This window comes from Amphibalanus amphitrite, unplaced genomic scaffold (genome assembly GCF_019059575.1).
Source record: "Amphibalanus amphitrite isolate SeventyFive unplaced genomic scaffold, NRLGWU_Aamphi_draft 001430F_arrow, whole genome shotgun sequence".
NCBI classification, from domain to species: Eukaryota; Metazoa; Arthropoda; class Thecostraca; order Balanomorpha; family Balanidae; genus Amphibalanus; species Amphibalanus amphitrite.
Genome location: NW_024882923.1, coordinates 119,989 through 135,655, shown reverse-complemented (window position 1 = coordinate 135,655; position 15,667 = coordinate 119,989). Strand labels below are relative to the sequence as shown.

Below are 15,667 nucleotides of genomic sequence, written 5' to 3'. Positions count from 1 at the left end.
TATGAGGCGTACTGGCTAACGCCGAAGGCCACTCAGCCAGCCACGCAGGGCCCTCTACAAAAGACGTGCACCGAGAGGTAGTGCTGCCACCTACGTACCGTCACAGGCCTGAAGTGCAAGGTGTCGTCTGTCGAGCTTCGCAGACGGCAGGGTCAGCACTCAGCACTGACTTGACCTAAAGTGGCCCGACCTTAACCTCACCTACATTAACCTTAGAAGGTCTCATTACCTTACCTGACCTGACTTGACCTGCGTCATGCCGGCTGCCTTGGGTTGGCGATGACCAAATGGCTAGCTGACCTGAGTTGAGCTTACCTTGTCTTTACCAAGACTGCGTTGTTTTTTTATAATCCCCGTAAGCGATCGTTGCAACTGCAAGTAACCTTTTGCCACCGAATACTTTAATTTTCGAGCCTTACCTACTCCTACCTACCGTAGTCCGGATGCCTATTGCGCCAGGGCAAGCGTAAAATGGAAGTGGAGTCTGGAGTCCCCATCGACCGGCCTTTCACTTTATTCTGTATTCCTGCAAATTCCTATCTGACAATTGATAAACCCAGGTAGCCCCACTTGACTTACCCCAACCAGCCCCCTCCCCACCACCCACCCCATCCCCATATCCACACACTATGTGTCTGCGCCCCCCCCCCCGTCAACTGTGGGGTCTGGTCTGGGCGGACATCCCGGATCGGAAAGCATTACTCATAACCAAGTCGGATGGGCAGCGAGGCCGTCTCCCCGTCATGACTTTCCAATCCTCCTATGACGTCATTCACTGTCCATCAATGACGTATAAGTGACGTCAGTGGCTCGCACAGCGGCGGAGCTGGTCACGACTCGAGGACGGTTCGCGGTCAGTTTCGTGTAAATGTTTATACTAGTAATGTGCGCCGGTCTCAGCTGCAGCGCTGAGGGAAGGCCGTAGTCGTGGTGGAACTCTGGTCGTACTGGAGATTCTGACTGTATAGAATTTGCACCGGAAATCGGTTCAAAAAGCTGCATACACACGGGCACGGCAAGCAGCCTACATCTTTCTCAATGATGAAGCGACTTTTGGAAAGTCAATCACCGTTTCTATTGGCTGCAGACATGATTTACTATAGGTATAACTTTTCTTAACACACCTATCTTAATAAACTAAGTCGGTACATGATGTACGCAGTGCAAACTATACCATTTATATTTCAGAAACCTAAGCCATCTAAGTACAATTTGCTTCATATTTCATTCTTATTTCAGAAAGCCAATAACAATGACCTCAAAACCTCATGTATTTAGGTACTGGTGGGCCCAAGGCTGCCACAATTTGCATCTCTCTGTCGCCAGTACCGCCACAGGCCGGAGCGGACGTGCAAACACCGCCAAAACCGGCTCTGTGCATAAACAGTGGGGCTACGCCACCGGCCGTCGCCAGTCGCCTACACCCTCCCCGTCGAGAGGCAGCGTCGCGCAGCGCGGAGCACGCTCTGTGACGTCAGACTGAGAATTTGCGCTACCGAGACAGACAGAAGGACAGTAGAAGAGTGAGGAGGCTGGAGGACTTGAGTTAGAAGGGCGACGGTGTGCGAGAAGGGACTAGAGAGACGTATTCGTTAGCGCAGTGTTCGCATCGTGAAAGGTGCCTTACGGTGAGGTTTCTCTGACTGGGCTCTGCAAGGTCGTCCGTCGCTTCATCTCTGTGGACGCAGCTCGTGGTAGAGAAAAGTGCGCTTCACTTATCGCGTGCCACGTTGTCCTCAGCCACGATGCGCCTCCTGCTGAGCACCTTCGTGGTGCTCTCTGTCGTCGCCACTGCTCGATCACAGTGTCTTTCTGAAGACGACAGCATCTCCAACATCACCATCGCACGCGATGCCTACGTTCGCGGTGCGCACGACTTCAGCTTGCGCCTGTTCCAGTCACTCTACTTCGGCGCGGAGACCGAGCAACGCAACCTCTTCTTCTCACCTCACTCGCTGTGGAGTGCGTTGACTCTCGCCTACATCGGTGCGGAAGGCGTCACGAAAGAAGCGATGGCCGAGGCAATGGGTGTGACCAATATCACGAAGGCTGAGGTCGTGGCAGCGTTCCGTGATATCACGGACAAAGATCGTCCAGCCGAAGGATGGCAGCCCGGTGATCCAGAAGAACGGCCCAACACTCTTCGTGTCGCCAACAGACTCTACTTTGACCGCACCGAGAACATCAGAGAATGCCTGAAGGAGCTGCTTCCTGGAGAGCTGGAGCTGCTTGACTTCTTGCATGCAAGTGAAGAGGCGAGGCTGTCCATCAACTCCTGGGTGGAGACGTTGACCGCAGACAGGATTCAGGATCTCATCCCTTCAGGAGCCGTGGATGCTCGCACGAGGATCGTGTTGGCCAACGCAGCCTACTTCAAGGGCACGTGGCTGTCGAAATTCAAGCCGCAAGACACGGGACTGGAACTGTTTTACTCGTCAGATAAGGACTTCACCTTTGTCAACATGATGAGTCAGAAGGGAAAGTTCAACTTCATGGTGTCGGAAGAGCTGCAGGCGCACATCCTGGAGCTGCCCTACCTGGGAAAGAACGTCACCATGTATGTGCTGCTGCCTCCCTTCGTGGATGGAGCTCTGGACCACACCGTGCAGAAGCTGACCCCTGAGAACTTCCAGAGCGCCATTCGTCGCATGTACCCGGTCGAGATTCGTCTCAAGGTTCCCAAGTTCCGTGTAGAGGAGAACTACGAAATGAGCGAGAAGCTGAGCGAGCTGGGCTTCGAGAACCTCTTCAACGCCTCGTACTCAGACCTCAGCGGCTTCTCAAACTCTGGAGGTCTGGCGCTGGATGCTGCCCTCCACAAGTCCTTCCTGGAGATCAACGAAGAGGGTGCAGAAGCTGCAGCTGCAACAGCACTGATCATCAACCGCTCCGGTAGACCCAAGCGTCCGAGGCAGTTCATCTGTAACCATCCGTTCATGTACGTCATCTATGACAAGGAGACCCAGAGCATGCTGTTCATGGGCACATTCGAGCACCCGAATGCCGCTTCGCTCTTCCTTGGAAAGAAGGTGTAAACGTCGAAACAGCGCGAGCGAATGAGGGGTCAACGGGTGAAGAAGCAAATAACGGTCAAGGAACTGGAAGACACGCGTGAATCAATATGTGTTTAGTGTAGACTGTAGAAATATGCACCAACCAGTTCAATGAGCTGCTAGATAAAGTCTGAAGCGTTTTGTTGTCTTCAAAAAAGGGTGTCATTAAAAATTGGGTCATTACCAATAGTGATCTGACATAATGATAACACTGTGTGTTTACGACGAGGTCACCTGAGGCAAAAATGATATGATGATATGAAAAATGATATGATAAAAAAAAGTTATAAATTTCGCAGCAAGAGTAGTATCAGGAAGACGAAAATATGACCACATTTCTGATTGTATCGATTCATTGGGCTGGCTACCGGCCCAAAAGCTCGTCAATTACTCGGACCTGTGCCTTCTGCACAAGATCTGGGGAACAGGACAGCCGGATTCAATAGCTCAGTACCTTCACACTAATCGCGACAGAACGTTACGTGACACGCGCACATCGAACTATCTTAGCTTGCCACGTGTAAAAACGAATCATGGAAAGCGTACTTTTATTTACCGATCTGTTACACTGTACAATAAGCTTGTTATAGCCGAGGGTGCAGACAGACTTACGCTGAGCCAATTCAAAAAGCACCTAAAGCTTTCTAGATTACAATGATCATAGCTCGGAGAAGGTGATTTTTAGCTGTTTTATCAGGTGTCGCAGTATTTGATTTTAACAGTGTTGTGTGTTGTTCGTTATGAAGTGTTTACTGACAACGACCAGGGAATAGCCCATTTTATGCGGATCTGGTTTGCTACTGTGACAATAAACAATAAATAATAAATGTCTTCTGGCATGCCATATCGTTGCTGTCTGCCCCTACATAGGAATCAAAACAATCTCTCTTGCGATATTGCTGAACCACTAGCGACAGTGCAGACCTGAGTGTAGATTGGACTTTTTGACGGCGATGACATTCTTTACACAAATGAATACTCTTTTCATACCGCATTTGATGACTTTGCTACTGGCCACGGTAATGCAAGTGCTGCTTGTCTTGTAAATGTATGATGCGTGTGCCAGAGGAAAAATGTCCGTTTAGAGTGACGATGGCGGGTCAATACAAAACATTAGAATATATGCATTCATGTATCATATTTTTTCCTCAGATGGTGTAATTGCGCAATCCATTTTACTAAACGTAAGCCACTATGCATTATGCAAGCACTCAGAGATAAATAAAAATGATGATAGGTGAGAGATTCGAGCCTCCTTCATCAACATGAACTGATTTAAACGAACGGAAACCCAAGGAAGCTGAAAAGACGCAACAAAAATACACACCGTCATACTCACCTCGCCGACATAACACGAAGACGTTAATGTTTTTTTTTTGCTCCCAGTTTTTGCAGTGCAGTGTGTTGACGGCTGTAGGTATGACATTTTAGGAATGCCTGAGGTTGAAAGTCAGCAAAATCTATGAGCACTATGACGCAATCTGTGTCAGGCTTGTGAGTCGTTATATGTCCGGATGTTGCGACATTTTTCGCTCCTTACATCTCCTACGCAGTGTCGTCCAGTGACCGTCTTCCGCAATAACTGTATCCGATTGCAACTAGTTTGTGACGTCTGTAGCACGCCGGTCAATAACCGTTTAATCATTTCGTATATCCTGGTTTTCATGACGTGTTTATTGATATCTCCGGAGAGTATTTATCTCCTATCTCCGGAGAGTATTTAAAGTATTCATACGTTGAAAGTAAAAGAAATATAGGCATGATTATTTTAATGTCTTACGCCCTTTCGCTCCTAATAAAGGAGCGAAAGGGTGTTTCGCTTTCGCTCCTATGAACCTTTAAGGGACATGTTAGCCCAATTTTTAGGATTCAGGTCAATCGGTGACCTCTGAGGTCAGGTCAATGACCCCATAGCTGGAGTTATGCTTTTGGTGAATAACCTTGTCAGAAACAGTAGAGCAACCACGGGCGTCGTTTTTTATAGGCTTGGTAGGGCCCCAGCCCATCCGATAATTTCGGAATATCAACATTAGTCCTATGGCAATAGCATCCCATGATAAGAATGACTTTGGTATCCTAAAATCAAATAAGAGCCCTACCAATAACTTCCGAAAAATCATAAAATGCCTCCTGTGAGATCGACAATCTATCAATCTCAACAACAATCTCAACAATCAACAACCAATCTCGGTGCCATCAACAATCAACATCTCCGGGCTAGCTAGCCCAACAGCGTCGAATTATAAAATAATTTTATTTGGGAAAGATGAGGTAAGGCTTGATTTGACTTGAGTTTAGGTCAGATCAAACAACTCAGTTCAGGAAGCAAGTGTAAAGCAATGCCATACTGCATCGGATCAATGAAAACATAACATTTCCTGGCATTGAGAACGTTGATTGCGGCGCGTTTCCTATTAAGAGGCTCACTGGCTCACGATATTATAGGTCAGTGACCTGACCAGTGACCTGGAAATGTGGTTAGTGTAGAAAAATTCACCATTCGGTACATTGGAGGAAGCATGTTACGTCTCCCCTCCGATCCGCCCTCGGTAAAATTTGCATCACTACGTCTACATCAAGGCTATCTACATACACTTGACGCTACAGCTGCGACATCTGTCGCCTAAGCAGCTACCGTCATGCAGACACCTAGCGGCAATTTTCTGAACCATCTCCTTCCACCTGGCCGCTAGGGGCGCTAGTATCGCCAGGTGCGCGTGCTTGCCGGCGAACAAAGGTGAATCGCCTGGGGCGCCGCGTGCCGCGACCGGCCGCGTCAGTCGCGAACCGGGCGCCGAGTGGGGGCGACGCCGCGCGTGCCGAGCGCGGCCCGCCGGTGAGACTGTGAGTGCCGTGGCCTGTCTAACTGTGAGTTGAGTGTGAGAGTGAGTGCTGCCACGTGAGTGTGAGTTCTGCCATGGAGGCGGCACCGGTCGCCGGTGTCAGAATTCAGCGGCGATGGTTCGGTGACCTTGTGAGGAACCGGCGGCGTGCGGAGATGGGGCTGAGATGGAGGGCGCCCGCGACTCTGCTGGTGCTACTGCTGGCGTCGGCCGTGGATTCAGCAGGTGAGTTCAACTAAAAATGAATTCCAGCCCTGCCCTCCCCAGCCAGCAAAACATTCGTTCTGTTCTGGTTCTGACTTCTGGTCTGGTTTAGACCTACCTGATCAGCCTCGGCTCATGAGGATTAATGAGTGAGGACTGAGCCGCTGAAGGTCCTGACAATGGTGGAATTAATGTTTCTGTTGATGCTAGTGAGGTGCTGCGCTAGTGTGGCTGGTTCCTGATAAATGCCGGCTGGTGAATGGTGATGTTGATTTTTGATGCACCGGCGCCGATGTAGTGTTCACGGCGCTGTGCGCTGTGAAGGGGGGTAGCCTTCATGCCCCCCCCCCCGTAGCTGACAGTTCATCGGTGCTGGTTTGACGGTACAGTTTGTATCTGGGTGGGACTGGGCTAGGACTACTGACAGTAGACTAGACACCCAACTTGACAGGAGGATGACACCGCTCCGTGAAAAGTGAAACAGTTCCCAGCATACCTACGTCGAACCGAGTTCCTAATTTACATCAGAAAACCTGCTCCAAAGAGCTGTTCCGTTGGTGCCCAGCGTACAATTTTTATCAACCACTCTGATCACCTGCGATCTTTTCTATCCCTGACATTTGGCACTGGCACTGGCACAATTCTCGTCATACCAGCTCCCTCACTTGTTACAGTTATCGATGCAGGAAGCGTCTGAGTCGCATGCGTTGCAGGCCACAGGACGTTGCTGAAATGCGTTGGCTGCTTCTCGCATGCGGCATGCCTAACGCTCAACACTATTTTTTTAATTTAGTCTTCCCGGCATGCCTATTGCCTAAGGCAACCGCCAGGGAAGGGGAAATGACCGTTACTGGAATGGTGATCATGTTATTTACCGTTTAGGCAAGTCTGCTAGTTGCTATGGCGTTAATTAAGCCGGTGTCATTATTGTTTTTCTTGCACCGAAAAGTGAAATCAACAGCCTTCCTCAATCGTCCGTTGCTTTGGCGTCTTTCCTCATTATTGTCACCATGCGCTTCATGACCCAACACTTCCTCTCCTTACCCCTCCCTCCCCATGCCTGTGCGTTCCAAAGGCACCGCAGCGCTCAGTTTCAAAATAAAAACTAGTACTGGCCACAGGGGCGACACTTTCCGAAAATTATTGGTAGGGCTCTAATGTAAATTTTTGCCAATTCAAAGCCATTCTTTCCACGCAACGCCATAGGCATAATGTTAAATTTCCAAAATTATTGGTAGGGCTCGGGCCCTACCATGCCTATACAAAACGACACCCATGACTGGCCAACCGTCCGTCAGGCGGGCCACGTTTCAAATCTAGCCCCCCCCCCCCCCCCCCGGCCGGAAAGCTGTAACGGGTCGCGCACAGTCTAACCAGCTGTTGTGGGGTATCACTCCCCCCCCCGTCCCCGTCTGGTCTGGATTCCCCGCACAATTCACATGCACGAGCACCAAAAACCCCAGCGGCGTTGCGGCGCGTCCGGCCGTCCGGCCGCTGTTTTCACAGACATCCGTTGTGGAGCCCCCCGCGAAGCCCGGGCGGCTCTGGCTTGGACGCGTCCAAAGCCGGCGTCGGACGCTCGCGCCGCGTATCGCGTGCCGCCGCGGGCGAGGCCGGGCAGGTGACCAGGGGCCGGCGGTTGGAGCGTTTGTTCCGCACCCCAGCACGGGACTTTGACCCTTGTTGACGAGAGGGTGGTGTGCGCGACGCACCGGTAAAGTGATGCGGGATTTATTGAGCGGATACGGTCGATTTCCGCCTGCGTCTATGGCTGTTAGTGCTCGCGCTTGCCTTTGGTTTTGCCCTGTGGGTCTGCATACGAGAATTATGTTTAGTCGATGCTGATTTGGGCTGTGTAATTGGAAATTAGAGGGTAGGTGTTTCAACAGTGGCACGAACTAACACGGGCACCAACCGTAAAGTCGTGGCATGAATAAGGCAGAAAATTGTGACTCTTTGTTCTTTTATGCGTATACATAAGGCTAGCGCGCTGTTCCTTATGGTTATCGTCTATCGACCACGCTGTTCCTATTGCAATATTTATTATTCCTTTGTTTGCTTGTGCCGCATTTCCCTTCTGGCCCATCACTTGCTTACCTTTCTTTAACCTGCCTATTTCCCTTCATCCCTGCTCCTTTTCCTCTTTCCATCTTTGCCCAATGCGTCCTTTAGATGAAACTCTGAAGTTCATCCTCGATTTAGGCGGACTCGAGACACTGACAATACTTTGACTCACTTTGACTGTAGGATCGGGCTCGAGGTTAGGGCCCATTCATGGTCCCACGGCTCGAGGGCCGACCGTGCCCGACCCAGCCCGACTCGGCCCAGTGCGACCCTCCCAAAGACCCTGAACTACCATCAAACCATGAATGCTCTTGTGTCTCGTAAATTGCGACACTTCGAAGGCCACCCTGACTGGTGCCCCGTATTCGTCTCCTGTCGCCACGTGCTGAAACGTGTTCGCCACGTGGTTACCACGTGTGGCTCCGTGACCGACCTTTCAAGGAAGCATCACCCCTTCACATTGCCGTCAAGGTTTATTTGCATTGTGAAGTCATGTTACAGTTATCAATGTGTCAAGAACAAATGTCAACGTGTCTGATAAAAGATCTTACAAACCGATAGATGATAAGTGGGCTCCTTTTTTGAAAGCAAATCGAAGTAAATATTTGAGAAAAGGATTTGAGATGTAGAAAGAGGGGCTCATAAAAAAGCATCAGACTGTTGGTTACCCAAATATATGATGTCATCAGTTGTGATTGCCTAAAATGTACTGACTTTTTTCTGGCTCCCTTTTTTATCTTGGTATCCACGCTGCGCTTTTGGAGTAGGTACAGTCGTATGGTGTATTCACTCTACTTTCGTCTGTTTCGTTCCCCCTCAAATGAAGCCATTTCTACTCACAACTAATCAGCGTACAGTGTTGATATGAGGGTAGACTGGCGCCCCTCTTACTCCACTTCCCCTCGCACTCCTTTCCCTCCCCCTCATCCGGTGCCGGGTCAGATTTCCTGGCTCTTTGCCAACCGTTTTTTTTTTCACCGCCCCGTGCGGCGAGACGGATGTCACGTGACCGCCACACGCTCTGTGGTGGACGGGGGGGGGGAGGGGGTGAATAGTCCACCAGCTGGGTAGTTAGCCCGAGGCTCCATGGATGTTGGACAGAGTCAGTTCAAAAGGAAGCGTTGAAGGTAATCGTTTCCGTTATTGTTACCGTTCCTTTTTATGTAAAAAAGGTGTGCTTTCGTCAAATTTCAGTTCATGTAGATTCTGTCTTCTTGATTCCTGAATGAGAAGGAGTTTCTATTAAAATGATTTTCTCATCGTGTTGCATGATTGCACACGAAGATGCTTTGGTGACACGTCTCTTGTTGGCTCGCTGGGTCGCAGACTGCGTCGCGCCCCTCCTGTCCTCCCATTGGCCACCCAGGGTGGCACGTCCGCCCCCCCCCTCCTGTCAACTGCACTGCCCCCCAAGCGCGCACTAGACTGGGTGACTGTAAATATTTACCATTGCGTATATACAAGGTGCGTGGTGCGTATAAACGGGGCTGTAATGCGACTCGGTATGGTGGCTCTGCAGCGTTCAGGAATGTCAAGGGACCTGAGGTCATAGTGTACTGAATGATATTTGATGACTTTGCTGGGAAATTTCCCGTAAAATTCGTCAATGGTTTGCTTGGTAATGTTTTTTTTTTTTGGCGAATAGTTTATTTTGCTGTAACACTTCATCAATTGTTTGCTGGGGAATGTTTTTTTTTTGGGGGGAGGGAGGGCGAATAGTTTATTTTGCTCTGATATATGAAATATTTGCTGTTTGTTTCCAAAGTGACTGTTTGTTCTTGAAATAAGAAGCTGGAGAAAAACCTACATTGTACGATGATTGGGGTTCCTCCATTTGTTTATGGTTAGTTTGTTTCTGGTCTTGAGCTGCTCTGTTCAAGCGCTCCCGTTGACAGGTGTTTGTGAGCAGAGAGATCACGTTGTTTGCGCCGCGGTAGGCGAGGTTAACTGTTGAGTTTCGGGGTGGGGTTCCGTCGTTCTCGGGTAGAAATAGCTCGTCAGTTTGTTTTCAAAGACTCCGTCGACTGCGCTGGAACTGATCGCGAACGTTGCGAAACTGGCATCGTTCGCATACTTTGATGGCAGCTCGTGTGCAGAAGGGTAAACTCTGGCTGCTGTAGAGATTATAAACGCGCCACTCCCCCTGACTGTTATCATTTGATCTGTCCCTTGAGATGCAATATATTGACATCTTGTGGTAGGCATAACCTTTTCACAAATCAATAGTAACAAGTAGTTCAGAAACCTTTCTTTGACGGAGAAGAGATGCATCAAATCGCTGGCTGATAAATACGTGGTACAGATGATAAACTCCATGAGCAGCGAATGGACCCTGATCAAACAAATTTATTATTGATAGCGAACTCCATGTATTACACTGAACCTCTGGCCGGGAGGCCAATGCTTACTCTCGGCAGCCTGACCTCGTCTGTCACTCTCGCTCTCTGTAGGCAGTCACTCTCACTGCTCTCTCCTCGGGAACTCACTCTCCTCTCCTCGGGAAGTCACTCCCTCCTCTCCCCGGGCGGCACTCTCACTTGTCTAACCTCGCCGGGTGGTGGCTGCTGTGACCTTGGAAGGTCATCGGCTCATGGCTCTCGCCTCGTCGGCTCTGCTCTCCGCTCTGGTCTTCTCTGCTCTGTTCTGCTTTGTTGTCCTGTCATCTGCTCTCCTCTCTTCTCTATTCTCTCCTCTTTTCTCTTCTGTAATCTCTCTCTCTCTCTCTCTCTCTCTTTCCCTCCCTCTCTCCTCTCTCCTTTTGTCTTCTCGCCTCTTGCCACTCGCATCTCACTGCTCCACCTGGCCACCCCTTCTCTTCCTCCTCTCCCTCTTCCTCCTCTTTTGCTGTTTATTGCTGTTTGGGCTTTTCTTTCTGGATATCATGAATATCAAACTTATTATCGTCGCGGTCGCACCACCACAGGACCTTGACCCTTCGGTCACCTGCTGGCTAGTTCACGGTCCCTTGCGGCGCATTGCGGCGGTCCCAGCGCGGAACAGCGACGTTTTTACTGCAGTACGCGTCGCCATTTTCGGCGTCGAGCTTCTCAACCTTGCGGGGACTTGTTTTTATCATGTTTTTGGCATCGCCTGCTCGGTGTCAGGCAGTGCCACGCGAGGGCGAACCGGCTGGGCTGGTAGCATGAAAGTTGTATGCCATGGTGGCGGGTTCGCTGTGTTGCGTGTCTGTGACTGCTTGCGTGTGTGTGGCGGGTAGGCGGCGGTGGCGGTGGAAAAAAGTTCGGGGGTTGTTAATTACGAAAAATGACTCCACTTTGGTGACTCGGGATAGTTCTTGAGCTGCTTGTTAGCTTTGAAAAATGAGGAACTCAGCAGTAGAGGTGGCAAAAGTTGAAAATTTTGGGAACCAGACTCGAACCAGACTAGTGGTGTCAATCGGAACTTGAATCTTCGGAATTCCGATTTTGTCCAATGTCCAATTCGGAATTCGGTTGGACAATGACAGCAGACTTTGGACAACTTTGGACAATCGCTTGCTACACCTCAACATTTTTATAAAGTAATCGTGTTTAACATTGATTGGCTATTAGAAAGCTCAGCTTTCGATATGATTACCACTTTTGAGCTGGTAACGATACATTAAAAGCAAATTAATTAACGGTGTTGAGTGTTAACTATTGCGTAGATGTCGGACATCTTTGGACAAATGGCTGGCTTGGACATTTTTGGACGGACAGTCGACGTAAGTTTTGGACATTGGACGGACATTAGACATATGTTTTCTGAAAATGACATCACTAAACCAGACCCGGTTGGACATTTCTGGAACCAGTCAGACCCGGTCTTAGTTGGAACCGGAACCAGTTAGACCCGTTCCCCAAAAGTTATTTAATACAAACTACTTGTAGGTATCATAAGTAGCATCATGTAAAACAGCCTATTTCCCACTGGGAATACTCATGAGCTATTGTGTGCAAAGTAACGTTCGCTTCATTCACTTCATATTTTGCAATAATGTGTAGTGTGCAAGATGTATAGTTTATGGTAGGACCCGGTTGGACCCGTCAGAAAATTTCCAGGAACCGGTCTGGACCCATATGGGTCCAGACTGGTTCTTTGGACCGGGTCCTCGGGTCCACATTTTGCCACATTTTGCCTTAGCAGGTGAAATTTAGGCACGATAAGTGTGCAAAAGATGCTTTTGATGCCGTCGTCAAGCCAGGGAATGTTTGTGATTTTTGGAAAAATATATTATCAAATATTCATAGCCGCAATTTGCGACTATGAATATGTGATAATATTTGGATAGCAAAGCGTCATAAAAGCAACCGGTCATAGCCAGCATATCCGTTCCATTGCCGCTTACGCACACCCCTTTTTAACCCATTTACGCCCTTCGTTGCGTTTTCGCAACGCAAGCAAGCGTCGACGTGATCGAAGCTTGAGAAGTGTGTAAAAGAGACTAACCGATGAGACAAGTTTCAGCGTGTGTAGCATGGTTGTGCGCATGATGCTACGCAGTTACAAGTCTGTGCGGCCGGTAAGTTACTGCCTAGAGCTCCCAGAGGGAAGTCGAAGGTTTTGTGAGTGATGACGTCACGAAAACCAAGATAAGTAGGCTAAGTGCTTAATAATACCGTAATGAAAATTGTGTAAACATATTCTGCAGAGTCCCTACAAAAGCGTAGATATGCATTTTGTTAAGAAATAATGCTACAAAAAGGGTTTGTGACTATTTTCAAATATGACTACGGTCGCGTTGCGGGAACGCAACGAAGGGCACATCGGAAAGACAACGGTGTTGCGAAAACGCAACGATGGGCACATTGGCAGGGTAGCGGAAGTATGAATATGAACAATAGACTTCACTCGTGATACGCTGTGGGTTCTCTCTTTCTCTCCCCCATCTTCCTCCCTCTCCTCCTCGTTCCCCAGCTCTCTCCCTCCCTCTCTCTCTCTCTCTCTCTCTCTCTCTCTCTTTCTCTCTCTCTTATTTTGTAGCCATGAGGCTGTAGCGGCGGAACATTTTCAATTAAGGGGGGGGGGGGGAATGCCGACTTTTGGCCCCATTCTTTCCAGTTCCATTTCCATGCAACGCCTATAGGGATAATGTTAAAATGGCAAAATCAAGGGGGGCACGGTGCCCCCTCCCCCCCGCTCCGCCGCCTATGCCATGAGGGACGTGTATAGGTATGTTTAGTGCAAGGTGCGTTCGCACGTAAAATGTTACGACACATTTCATATTTGCTGGCTCAAACGGCCACAAACACTCCTTTCTTTTTCTCTCGCAGATTATCGGCCTCGGGCTGTTCGTTCACTAAGCAATGTGTTCCCATGCATCTGAAAATCGCATGGTAGGAAAAGGACCCATGCATCAAACGGTCGGCGATGCTAACGGAGCTGAGAGATAATTAGGTTCTTTGGAAATTGGATCTACTATATACATTGTGCATAAATAATGAATAACGGGGATATATTCTGGTATCAGGGGACAGATAGGCATCGCCATTCTCTGGATAGAATCTGCTGACTACCAACATTTACGTTAGAAAAGATAACTGAAGGTCGGCAAATAGTGTGATAGGCCCCCTCTGGGGGTAGCTGAGCCCTTCGGCAGGGGTAATGAGGGCGGACCTGGGAAAATAATAATTTTTAGGATTCATAACTCGCATAGATTCATAAGCTGCTTGATGTGGAGTATACGTTTGTTTTCTTACTTTGATAGGCTTTTTATCTAATCAGACCATTTTTAGAGCTAGCAGGATTATTGGAACTAGGGGAGACATTTGTCTGACCGGACACGGTTAATCGTAGACTGGAGACTGAGCCCAGCCATGCAGTGGGCAGGCCACCCATGACCCACCCCCTTCCCCCTCCCAAGCACTCACTGCACCCGGCTACAGGCGCGCTCCTATGTGAGCTGCCCGATTGCAATATACGTTGCCGGTCCAGCTCGGAACAGGTGGTTGAGGCGTGGAGGAGGATTCAACTATCCTGAAGATGGAAAGGACGGATTGACGTCGAATCACCATTCTGTCCTGGCATTGTCTCGAGAAAGAGGTTACACGTGAAGGTCGCTGAGAGTGGGGCCATGAAAATTTTGGATTAGGTGTAAACATGATAAACTGCAGGAATCTATTTGTTGTGATGCGCTACGCCTTACGCGGGTAATTTGATAGAGCCGGATAGGTCCTTTTTTCTTTTTGCTGAGAGGGGGTACGACTAAACTGCAATGGCATTTAACTTTACTCCTAGGAGGGTGGTTAACAATGATTGCGGATATACGCGCATACGTGAGGCACTGGTTTACTCCCAATCCTCCATTTAATTGTATTCAGTGTGGGGTCTAATATGTAGGGGTAATGACTAATGGCTCTGTCTAGCTTCCAAAAAGAAAGCATCACCCTGGATACGTGTCGACCACAATTTTAAATGAACAGCAATGGACAACGTTAATGGTTGATAATGACCGTGTTGCCATCTCCCCGTTCGCGAATCATGAAGTTATGCTTCCTCACTGAGGCTCTTAGGCGGGTTATAGAGCATGACGGATGTGGGTTCCGCATTTTCAAGCAATAGTTGTCAACAGTTGTTTGATGTTTTGTCAAAACATATTAGCATATACGGCTGTTCAGTGTACTTTATGTCCGTCTGATGTGCCCGTCGTTGCGTTTTCGCAACGCTGATGGCGCCCGGTGTGCCCTTCGTTGCGATTTCGCAACGCATGTTTTTTACGTTTTTCTCGAAAAACTTTTGCTGCAGGCAAAAATTATTTTCGATTCCATGCAAGACCCTGGTAGGAGCATAACATATTTTGATTTCGTCGATTTTCATGATGGTCAATATTCCTGGGCATAAATGGGTTAAGATCGCTTTGCAGTTAACCCTGCAGCGAACCACACCAATGCCAGTCTGCAGCAGTACGGTCTCCAACATTGTGCTGCCAGCACTGGCTTGTTAGTCATTGGGAACAAGTACAGCTTCTGACATGGCTCTTGCGGCTCGCGTTGCACGAACGTTTCCATGATGAGTAATGGCCATTGGTTGATCAATGACGAGTGACCGTCCCTCAATTCCACTGACGGTCGAGTCCCAAAGAAAATCAGATATGTCCATTGTCCATTGTCCAGGCATCAATTCCAATAAACAAGGAGTACGAAACAGAAGGGAAGGAATCAGAAGTCTCGGACTTCATGGGCAAGCTGAGGAAAGCCCACTTGGCATCTATTTACATTTATCCTCACCAACATGTTACATAGATATTTTACCAATCCAATTACTTGCTTGTCACCAACCCTATTACCAACATAACCAAGCAACCCTTTGTCCCAGGATCAGTTTACTTGCTGTGCTGGTAGCCCTGGTTTTACCATTAGCAAGCTTGCATAGATTGCCGTGGTGGCGCTGATGTCACGGTCAGCCAGAAACTCGAGCTCGGCCATATGCATATGATCCCCCGACCCCTCCCCCCCCCCGACGGGGTGCATGTGATCCCCTCCCCTGACCTCCCTCCCTCCCCGGCTGGTACTAGAGGTGTCAATC

At 49.0% G+C, this 15,667-nt stretch overlaps 2 protein-coding genes across 2 annotated transcripts in view; both read left to right on the top strand.

The window, feature by feature from the left end:
* The first annotated feature begins 1,390 nt into the window (after positions 1–1,390).
* LOC122373005 (serpin B4-like) lies at positions 1,391–4,176 on the top strand. Its single transcript, XM_043350716.1, has 2 exons — positions 1,391–3,306; positions 3,880–4,176. The coding sequence occupies exon 1, from the start codon at positions 1,746–1,748 to the stop codon at positions 3,033–3,035; it is 1,290 nt and encodes a 429-aa protein (XP_043206651.1). The 5' UTR covers positions 1,391–1,745; the 3' UTR covers positions 3,036–3,306; positions 3,880–4,176.
* Positions 4,177–5,831: 1,655 nt separating this feature from the next.
* LOC122373008 (protein sidekick-like) overlaps positions 5,832–15,667 on the top strand; it is a gene marked incomplete at its 3' end in the record, with an annotated part of 129,687 nt that continues 119,851 nt past the window's right edge. Inside the window, 1 exon segment of the mRNA XM_043350719.1 lies at positions 5,832–6,121. Coding sequence (XP_043206654.1) covers positions 6,052–6,121 — 70 coding nt within the window.